The 10723-nt window shown below is 54.5% G+C and overlaps 1 protein-coding gene across 1 annotated transcript; it reads left to right on the forward strand.

Annotated features, from left to right (window-relative positions):
• Nucleotides 1-881: 881 nt before the first annotated feature.
• Eef1a2 (eukaryotic translation elongation factor 1 alpha 2) lies at nucleotides 882-10162 on the forward strand. Its single transcript, XM_085831547.1, has 8 exons — nucleotides 882-1170; nucleotides 2399-2617; nucleotides 4057-4236; nucleotides 4778-5074; nucleotides 6869-7019; nucleotides 7988-8244; nucleotides 9090-9324; nucleotides 9746-10162. The coding sequence occupies exons 2-8, from the start codon at nucleotides 2474-2476 to the stop codon at nucleotides 9871-9873; spliced, it is 1392 nt and encodes a 463-aa protein (XP_085687673.1). The 5' UTR covers nucleotides 882-1170; nucleotides 2399-2473; the 3' UTR covers nucleotides 9874-10162.
• The last annotated feature ends 561 nt before the right edge of the window (nucleotides 10163-10723 follow it).

Genomic DNA, 10723 nt, shown 5'->3' on the forward strand with positions numbered 1-10723 from the left:
CCTTCTATGTCTAGATCTACTCTACACCAGGGTAGAAGGAATAAGTATAGGCCTGCTGTCAATCAGCATAAATACTCAAGGAACCTTTGCTTCCTACCTGCAGCCACAAAGACTGGTTGGGTTAGGACAGGTGGCAGTATTGGAAAACGGGAATGTCTGGGTTAAATGACAAGATAGGCACCTCTGAAGAAACCCTTGGTGATACACGGTGGTCACAACCCCCTTAAGGTCTATTTGGGATATCCTAATCTTTCTAGAAATCTCAAGGGCTCCCTGCTTCCTACCAATGGAGCCTGAAGGAGAGTGGGGATCTGAACCCTGTTTGGATGTTCTTGGTGACCTTAGGTAAGACCATCTGAGAATGGGCTTTGTAAATTCCCTACACCTAAGGGAATAGGTAGAAAAAACCTCTTTCCAGGGCTTCATAAGAAGGTTGGGCTGCGGGCTGGACTGGCTGATTGCCTCAAGGGCCTGTCATGTAGGGTCCATGTGAATAAGCACTTGTGCTGGGGGTGGCGGGGATCGTGGAAAACCTCTGGAAAATGAGCTTCATGTTCACCGGGACTCAACCATGATCAGGGCCAGCAATGGATGCCCACATCAGGGCTTGCAGGGATCTTGACCTGGGCTTGGGCTTCTTCTCTCCTAGTCTACTTGCTGGTTCCCTATTGTGTTCCACCTTCCTGGGTACATCTTTATGTTGGATGTACCTTTTTTCCCCCCTGCTCTCCAGCAACCACTGTCTCTGCTACCCCAGTTCTCTCTACTGTTTCTTTCTGCTTCTCTCCATCCCTGCCCCTCCTTTCCTGGCTCTGTTTCCCTGCCCCCACCTCTGCGCGCTGCACCGCCCTTTTGCCTGTTTTTCTCTCCTGGTCTGCGCTCTCGCTCACTGGTTCTCTCCCTCGCTCCGGTGCATCATTGCAGCTGCGTCCTCTCGGATCCTCATTACGCCGGCCCGCGTCCGTGGGTGCGCGGCCCCTGCGTCCGCGCATCTTTCGCATCCCATCTGCCAGCCGCTCGGAGCCCGCCTCCCCCCTCCGGTACCGCATTGCCGTACTGCAGGGGCGCAGTGCATTGCGCCGGCACCGTCAATAGGTGGACCCCCTCCTGGAGAGATAAAACCGCCGGCGCCGGCGCCACCAGTCCCTCTGACTGAGTCCTCGGCTCTGGGTAAGGACGCACATCCCGGTCTGAGACCCTTGCTTAGGGTTTCCAACCAGGGTTCGCTTCTCTGGGAACCCGTCCCGGGGAAGAAGGGAATATGCGGCACCTAGCTGGGCTGCACCCCTGGGCTGGGGGCGGAGGGAGGGTGTCTTTAGACTGGGCATGGTGGGTCCCCGTGGCAGTCGGGTAGTGAGTCCCTTAGGCGATTGTGACAGTGGAGGGGGGCCTTCTCCTGAAACCTGCCATCATGCTGTCACCGTGACCTTGGGGCTTGTCTGGGCTCTGCTGGGCTTGACAGGCTGGTTGGTGAAAGTGCTGGCGCGGTGGTTTGGGGCCCTGGGGATGTCCGTGATTTGTCAGAGTAGGGTGGGGGAGGTGGTGAAATCTGAGGACCCCTATCGCGTCCTATGTGGCTCCCACCCTCGGATGCACCCCCCACCCCAACAGGCCTGAGCTTCACGGTTGACCTCTGAGATGCGCGGGTACTGAGACACAGGACCTGGACTAGATAGTAGGGGAGAGGGTTAGGGCATCTCTGAGGGCACTTGCTGAGCTGGGCCAGGTGGGATTTTTATTTCTCTGGCTAGAACAGGACATTCACCTCTCGGCCCTGATGGCTGCCCCTTGCCTGTGGGGAGGGCCTGAGCTATTCTGGGCCTATGCCTGGGCACCATCCAGCTGTCTCCTCTGCCAGCCTGTGGGCATAGGGAGGAAGATGGCGCCCTTGCCCGAGGAGGGGCTGAGGAGTGCTGGCCTTCTCTTCATGGTGGCAGCAGATGGGGGTAGGGCAGTGTCCCTCCCTGGTGTGTGTGTGTGTGTGTGTGTGAAGGGGGGGTGGCATCGAGGACAGGGAGGACAATGCACCCTAGAGCTGGGCACAGTGACTCATCACAGGGCTCCTGGCTGCTCCAGAGCTTCACTCAGTCTGCTGCTCTGTGATGTCCAGACCTGATTAACCCTTCCCTAAGGAACTTGCCTCCAAATCACCTTTCCAAACACTTACACACTAACGGAGCATTTGGGCTAAGGTATAGGGTAGAGAAACAGGTGGCTTATGAATGAAATGTGGCTGAATGGGGTTAGGTTGGGGGGGGGTGTCATTCTTCCCTATTCTGGCTCAGGAGAGGACTGGGTCAGGGCAAGCTCCCTAACAATACAAGAATGGTGTGGGTACCTCTGCTGGGCTCTCTTTGGGCCCCTTAATCACTTGTTTCCCTCATCCCTGACTCCACAGAGTTCCTGCCCAGCATATACCCTCATCCCCAAGCCAGAGCCCCCACAGTGCCAGCCCCTCCCTCACCCAGGCAGAATGGGCAAGGAGAAGACACACATCAACATTGTGGTCATTGGCCACGTGGACTCAGGCAAGTCCACCACGACAGGCCACCTCATCTACAAGTGTGGTGGCATCGACAAGCGGACCATCGAGAAGTTTGAGAAGGAGGCAGCAGAGGTGAGCACTGTGGGCCTGGTGCTGCCATTGCTCAGTTTACCTCCTTCAGTGCAGAGGATATGGGTGCCTGGTGATGGGAGGGCTGAACAGAGCAGTCTCCCTCTGAGAACATTGCTAGATTTGTCTCATACTGAGGGAGGGGGAACTTGTGCCCTCCCCAGGTCCATCCAAAGGCTCTGGACTCGGCCTCAGTGGGCCAGTGCCAGGAGACCCTCAAGCCTTATCCTCTTGTTCCCCAGGGCTGAAGCTGGGCTGGATGTGGTGCTGTCCTCGCTTGTCTGGCAACAGCCAGGGCTCAAGGATGCTATTAATAGCTGATTGATGGGCAGCAGGCTTGCCAGCTCCACTTTCTCCAGATAAGCTGAGAAGGGTTGCTGGTCCAGGATAGTACCTGGAGTGTGTGTGTGGGGTCTTGGTAGCCTGTTCTTGGTTGAGACCTACGAATGAGCAGTGGTTGTAACTGGATTCTCTTCTCTGCCCCTAACCCTGCTCATTCCTAGAAGAGCTGGCTCCTGGATAAGGGCTAAGGCAGATCTGAGGGCATCAACTGTCTATGCAGAGCTCCTGCTCCTGTGTGTATATGGGGCTTTGAGCCACAATTATGTGTGTCTAGGCCTGATGCTTTTACCTTTTAGGGGGTGCGCTGAAGGGAGGAGGTAGGAGGGACCTGAGGGTTTGACGGCCACTTGGATCAGGTCCCAGCGGGGTTTTGTCTGGCTCTGTCTGGGTAGCCCCTCCAAGCTGGGCATCATCCCTGGAATGCAGAAGCAAACATGTCATGTGAGATTCTGGTAGGGAGTGGTGTTCAGCTGAGCATTGATGACCACAAACTGTGGTCCAGGCTGTAGGAGTCTCACCAGGAGTCTCACCCTGGCACAAATTTGCAAAGAGCAGCCAGCCTTGCTCTTGGTGGGGCTGTTCCTACTTCTCCTGTTTTGGTGGAAGTGGGGAGGGGAGACGCCTCAGAGTTATTCATCAGCTGTAGGAAGAGCTGGAACCGGGATTTTCTCAAAACCTTGAACAATTTACTCATTTTTAAAAATTTCCCTTAAAAAAAAATAACTTAGAGAGTTGTTTTGTTTTTAACAGTCCCAAACCTAATGAGATAATTGATCTCTAATTGGGTGTAGAGCCTTAGCCTCAGGTGGCAAGGATAGTTTGGCAACTCCCAGGCCCTCACGCCCTCTGCTGGGGGACTTGTCCACAACCATTGAGGAAGGGAGTGAGGGTGGGGCTGGCTGATCTGGGCGGCCTGGGGTGAGGCAGAGCAGGGTTTGGGGATCAGCACCAGAGAGATGGGACAGAGGTCTTCAGTTCAAGGTGCTTTAAGCCAACTGTCACCTCTCCATGGCTGCTCCCATGGGCCAGAGCAGGCATGGCAGGTGGATGTGACCTCAGAGTCCTGTGTCCTATCCTGAGTTGTGCCCCTACCCTTCCAGATGGGGAAGGGCTCTTTTAAATATGCCTGGGTGCTGGACAAGCTGAAGGCCGAGCGGGAACGTGGCATCACCATCGACATCTCCCTCTGGAAGTTTGAGACCACCAAATACTACATCACCATCATCGATGCTCCAGGACACCGAGACTTCATCAAGAATATGATTACAGGCACATCCCAGGTGTGCATGGAGGGCACCTAGCTCAGTGACGCGGGGCCCAAGAGCTCTCCTCAGGTGTCAGCGTCTCTTGCACTTTCTGCCTCGGCAGACCTCTACCCATGTCATCTCCATGTCCTCTCCATCCTGTTGGGCATAGAGTCCCTCAAGAACTGAGTCAGTGTTTATATCTCAGCTAGACGGGGTGCCTGCAGGGTTACCTCTGCTGGGGCCAGCAGACAGACCAAGGGGGACATGTAGGCATATCCTTCACACACAGATTTTTATAGAAGAGCCCAGAGTAGATACAGTGACATGTGAGTAGAAAGGCAGTCAGTCAGTCACAGGCAGAGAGGACAGAACCAGAGGGTATCAGTGACTCATCCAAGGACCATACCCTGCTGGCAGTGGAGTTGATGGCCAGTCTGGGCCTCCTTGACTCAAGATTCCCCTGTTGCCCTTGAGGTAGATACCCTGAATCTCCATCCCCAGCATAACTGCCCAGGCCCCATTATGTGGGTGGCAGGGCCTGGTGGGGGCTCACTGTGTCTGACCTGTTGGCTAGGCGGACTGCGCAGTGCTGATCGTGGCAGCCGGTGTGGGCGAGTTTGAGGCAGGCATCTCCAAGAACGGGCAAACCCGGGAACACGCACTCCTGGCCTACACTCTGGGTGTGAAGCAGCTCATCGTGGGTGTCAACAAGATGGACTCCACGGAACCAGCCTACAGCGAGAAGCGCTATGATGAGATTGTCAAGGAGGTCAGCGCCTACATCAAGAAGATCGGCTACAACCCAGCCACGGTGCCCTTCGTGCCCATCTCGGGCTGGCATGGTGACAACATGCTGGAGCCTTCACCTAATGTGAGTGGAGATGGTTTGGTGGGGACAGTGCTGGCCTTCCCAAGAGCCCAGGGCTCCAAGGCTCCTGGCCCGGGTGGGTTTCTGTGAGTTCTGCGGTGATGAAGACCCCCTAGTAAGGGACCTGCATTTGGAGTTCTCTGACTCAGCCTCCTTAAGAGGCCAGAAGAGGAAGATAAGGCCCCTTTTCTGGCAAATGATGGTTCCATCAAGCCATCCCTACAGACACTGCCTGTTGGGTCCCGGATCTCACTATGGGGGAAAACCAGTTTTTATTTCTCCGAAGTCACTGCCCTGGGTTTGAATACTATTCAGGTCAGATGTGGTGGCGCACGCCTTTAATCCCAGCACTTGGGAGGCAGAGGCAGGCGGATTTCTGAGTTCGAGGCCAGCCTGGTCTACAAAGTGAGTTCCAGGACAGCCAGGGCTATACAGAGAAACTCTGTCTCAAAAAAACCAAAAAAAGAAAACAAAAACAAAAACAAAACAACAACAACAAAAAACTATTCAGAAACAGTAAGGCCACATGTTTTTTTTTTTTTTTTTTTTTTTCAGCTGCCTCCCCCTTTAGTCTGAAGTGGGTTGGTATCTGGGAAGCAAGCATGTCCTGAGGCTAGCCTGAAGAGTGGAGGATTGTGTTTGGGCAGGTCATGTGGAAGCTTGAAACTTAGACAGTCTGCAGCTCTGGGTTGGGACTCTTACTTGGGAGTAAAGAGGAGGACATTTTTCAGAGATGACCTGGGACCTAGACCTTGGTCTATCCAGAGGAAACCCCTGTCCTAGAAAGGTGGACACTAAGCTGTAGCCAGCTTTGCAGCTGCCACCGTGAGTAAAATGGTAGAAGCCTAGGTTCTCTGGAGATAGCTGGGGACCCAGTACCTGGTGGTATAAGGACAGAGTTTGGCAGGCAGGGGTTACTCCATTTTGTTCTTGCTGATGTATGATTAGCAGGACTTTAGAATCCCCTGGGCACTTCTGATCAGCAGAAACTCCTCTGCTTCCTACTGCTCTATTGTGCTCTGGGGCTATGCCCATCCATACTTTCACTTATCACGGTGGCAGCTGCAAAGCTGGCTACAGCTTAGTGTCCACCTTTCTAGGACAGGGGTTTCCTCTGGATAGACCAAGGTCTAGGTCCCAACAGGAGTCATCTGTTGACCTGAGGTGCTTGGAACTTGGCCATGAATACTAAAGCAGGAGTGCACAAAGCCCCTTGGGTGGATTTACTTCTTGTCTGTGGCAGGTAGACCATGAGGAGCTCTGTCAGGGGGGTTTGAAGTCATCCTCCAGAGAGGCCATTGTAGTGGTGGTGGTGGTGGTGGTGGTGGTGGTGCTAGACCTGAGCTTGGAGATAGTTTGGTATGGAGCAGAACTCTGGGGTAAGGGCAGAGGGTGGATTTTATCCATGGCATGGTCATTGGCTAGACTTGGGTCCCCATTCCCCTGGTACTTGTCTTGTCTAGGGCTATGATTGGTCAGATCCCAGGGGAGTTAGGGAATCAGGCCAGGCTGAGTGGTCTCATTTGTAAGTGGTGGGGGCATGACAGCAGTCTGGGGAAGCTGTTTTTGTTTGCTTGGTTTGTCCCTTCCCTCTTTCCTAAGCTGTGTTTGTTCAGGGTCCCTGTGAGGCTAGGAAGGAGAGGAGGGATAAGGAGCAAGCTATTCAGCTTGAATGGTCGAGCTCCCTTCCAAGGCTACCCTTAGGCAGGTCCTGGAGATCGGAGGCTGAGGGTCGGGTCAGGGGAGTTGCTCTGTGATAACTGGCACCCTTTTGTTTTCCTTTTTGGTTCTGCCCAGATGCCATGGTTCAAGGGCTGGAAAGTAGAGCGTAAGGAAGGAAATGCAAGCGGCGTGTCCCTGCTGGAAGCCCTGGACACAATCCTGCCCCCCACCCGCCCCACTGACAAGCCCCTTCGTCTGCCTCTGCAGGATGTGTACAAGATTGGGGGTGAGTGAGGGTTCAGTGCTAGGGCTCACTGCTTGTGGCAGGAGCTTGCCTGCTCTGCCCCAAACCCTGACCAGGATATCAACAAGGAATCTTGATTCTTGCTCTATCTATCCACCCTATCCATCCGTCTACTCAGTCACCCCTCCCACTCACCTCCACAGTGGCCCCTCCCACCTACCTCCACCCATCCATTTGTTCACTCAGCCTTCCATAGGATCCCTTTCTCACTCCGGACCCCCTCCAGCACTCAGCCGCAAGCTAGGGACATAAGATAGGAGTATTGAACCGACTTACACTTTGCCTGCAGGGTGGAGGGTGCCTGTCTCATAGGAGGCAATCCTAGTCCAGGAGTGAGAAATGCAGGTCATATGGGCCAACAGAAACCAAAGCCTCATATGAGACGAGCAAAGGGAGAGGAATGCGAATATCACGCTCACGCTTAACTCCAACACAGAGCGTGACTGTTGGCTTTTTTCTGCCATCCCATAATGCCACCCCACCCACAAGCTTCCAGGAGATGCTGGAGAGCTCTCCCTCTCCCAGCCACTTGCTCTTCAAGGTATCCCTGTGGAAGCCAGACCATCTGTGTAAGCAGGCCTGTCAGAAGTGCTGTGACCAGATGCCTCTTCAGTGGCAGGACCACAGTGCTACAGCAGGACTCAGGGAGTCCCATGAGGGCATGAGTAGACCCACACACACCACAGGGAGAGGTTCTCAGGGAAGGGGGAGGAGCTTGTGATGCTCCTCCCTTCTCTACCCTCCCTTATCCTTGAGACTCTCCTTCTGTCTCACCCTCTGCTTGTCTAGGAACCCCCTGTCTACTTATACCCTCCCTGACGCTATCTTCCTTGACCCCTTCAGAGAGGAGCAAGTCCTGAGCTCCGTATACTTTCAGGCTCCCTGCTTGTATGTTTTGCCCTGCACCGCTCCTCTGGCCTGCCATCTCACAGTACCCTCTCTTGGCCCAGGCATTGGGACCGTGCCTGTGGGCCGAGTGGAGACCGGTATCCTCCGGCCTGGTATGGTGGTGACCTTTGCGCCAGTCAACATCACCACAGAGGTGAAGTCTGTGGAAATGCACCATGAGGCACTTAGCGAGGCCCTGCCTGGTGACAATGTCGGGTTCAATGTGAAGAATGTGTCCGTTAAGGATATTCGCCGGGGCAATGTCTGCGGGGACAGCAAAGCTGACCCGCCTCAGGAGGCTGCCCAGTTCACCTCTCAGGTTGGTGGTTGCACTAGGGAATGTGGGCATTCCTCCTCAGAATAGGAGAGATGGGTGGGGGTAACAGGAACAAGAGCTGCTGGCCTTTGCCTAGCACTGAAGAGGAAGGCCCTCCATTCACCCGAAAGCCACTCAGTGTTCAAAGGCTACACGGGTGCTCAGAGTCACCAGCAGGTAAGCAGGACCACGGCCTCTCTGGGCAATCCTCCCCTGGGATATGGTCTATAAAAAGGCTTTTATTAGTGTACTGCCTGGGGTATCAGTGTAGACTTCTTTCTCTTATTTTTTTTTAAATAGATCTACTTATTTAGTGTGTATATGTGAGTGTGTGCGGCATGTGTGTACATGTGCACACGTGTGGAGGTCAGAGGGCAACTTGGAATCAGTTCTCTCTTCCCATCTTGTTGCTCCCAGGGACTGAACTCAGGTCTTCAAGGTCCAGCAGCAAGTATCATTCTTTGTCCTCAAAGCCATCTTGCTGGCCTCCTTCTCTCTATATTTTTATTGAAGCTCTTTTTAACACCTCTTCATGGGACAAGAATTTTAAGGACAGTATTATTGAAACGTAATAGAAGCATTATGATTGCGGTCCAATTCTGTCCTGGCTGTACAATGCGTCCATTCTACTATGGTCCTTTCAAACAGTGCAGCTATCTTTTGATTGCCTCATAGTTTGCTACATGCTTAGCAAAATGTTGGGGTATGAGTGGGGTCCCGGTGGCCTGAGCATTCCTTGCATAAAAACATGAGGATCAGTAGATGACCCTGTGACTGGACCCACCCCACCTAACACTGTCCCTGTCCCAGGAGACCTTCCTCACAGCTAACTTCCCCTCTGCTCTCAGGTTATCATCCTGAACCACCCTGGGCAAATCAGCGCTGGCTACTCGCCAGTCATCGACTGTCACACGGCCCACATTGCCTGCAAGTTTGCGGAGCTAAAGGAGAAGATTGACCGTCGTTCTGGCAAGAAGCTGGAGGATAACCCCAAGTCCCTGAAGTCTGGTGATGCAGCCATTGTTGAGATGGTCCCTGGAAAACCCATGTGTGTGGAGAGCTTCTCACAGTACCCACCTCTTGGTGAGCCGGGTGATCCAAGGTGTAACCCAATGCGGTACTGACGGGCAGGGTCAGGGGTTCCTTTACTATGGCAAACTGAGGAAAACGCAGCATTTAGTAAGAGGTCTCATCGAGCGCACAAACATGCACACACACACACACACACACACACACACACACACACACAGTTCTTCTTTTTTGAAGAAGAACGCCTAAGGGACTTCCCCGCGGCCAAAAGCAAGTCTAGTAATTTCCCTCCCATCCCCTGGCCCCACACGACAGGACGGCTTAGTTCGGTCTAACTGAAGAACTACATACTTGCTGCTGTTCCAGGCTACTGGGACTCTGACGGTCAGAACAGCTTAAGCTGTTCTGCGGTCGCCCAATGCAACTGCATCCTGCATCCTGGGCGTCCCGGTAGTTTACGCATCTCTCCCCACAGGCCGCTTCGCCGTGCGCGACATGCGGCAGACTGTGGCCGTGGGCGTCATCAAGAACGTGGAGAAGAAGAGCGGCGGCGCCGGCAAGGTCACCAAGTCCGCACAGAAGGCTCAGAAAGCGGGCAAGTGAAGCGCGGGCGCCCGCGGCGTGGCCCTCCCCAACGGCGCCGCGCCGCGCCCCCAGCCCCGCCCCCGGCACTGGCCCCGCCCCCGCCCCAGGCGCGGCCCCTCTGCCCCGACCCCCTGCCAGGCGCATGTCTGCACCTCCGCTTGTAAGAGGCTCTACGTCAGCGACTGGATGCTCGCCATCAAAGTCCAGTGGAAATTCTTCAAGAGGAAAAGCGCCCCCGCCCCAGGCTTCCGCGCCAGCGCTCACCACGCTCAGTGCCCGTTTTCCCAATAAACTGAGCGACCCCAGAGCCGTGTGTGCCTACTGCTGGGACCCTGTTTCTTAAAGTCCCGTCGTCCAAGGTGTTCAGTCTGGCACTTCTCACCGCTGCCAAGTGACCTTGCAAACTGCCCTCCTATGCTTCATGGGAAGGCGGTGGGGCCCGCTGCGTGGGTGCTGGGAACCCCCAGCTAGGTGAGGATGGAAAAGCCAAATGGCTTTCATGGCTATGACCCTTTTTGGGTGCCTCGGTGAGATGTGCAAGACCGAGTAGAACCAAAACTGACTGGGTGTCCCGATGTGCCCCACAAGGAACCGTGAAACCTGAGAGCTCCTCCCCACGAGTGGGCACACACTTGCTTCCCCCTAGATTTCTGGATTCTGACAGAAGCCCATCTTGCTCCCACTCCTGCCTGCTGAGCCAGCCCCATGTCTATTCTAGTTCTCCTTGGCCCAGATCCTCAATCCTTAAATTGCAGCAACACTAGCCCCAGAAGCCAGGAGGTCATTGACTTAGGTCACATGGGCTGGGATTGACCCACCTGTCCCAGAACATGCCATGACTTCAGTGGCCAGGCAGGACAGATGGTAG

The sequence above is a fragment of the Mus caroli genome, unplaced genomic scaffold (genome assembly GCF_978045245.1).
Source record: "Mus caroli unplaced genomic scaffold, Mus_caroli_1 scaffold_2, whole genome shotgun sequence".
Taxonomy (NCBI): Eukaryota; Metazoa; Chordata; class Mammalia; order Rodentia; family Muridae; genus Mus; species Mus caroli.

Bases quoted from the DNA above. Each gene is read 5' to 3' on its own strand.
- Eef1a2 (XM_085831547.1), top strand. From the start codon at position 2,474: ATGGGCAAGGAGAAGACACACATCAACATTGTGGTCATTGGCCACGTG. The intron at 4,237-4,777 runs GTGTGCATGGAG...CCTGTTGGCTAG, and splicing joins TGATTACAGGCACATCCCAG to GCGGACTGCGCAGTGCTGAT. The intron at 5,075-6,868 runs GTGAGTGGAGAT...GGTTCTGCCCAG, and splicing joins TGCTGGAGCCTTCACCTAAT to ATGCCATGGTTCAAGGGCTG.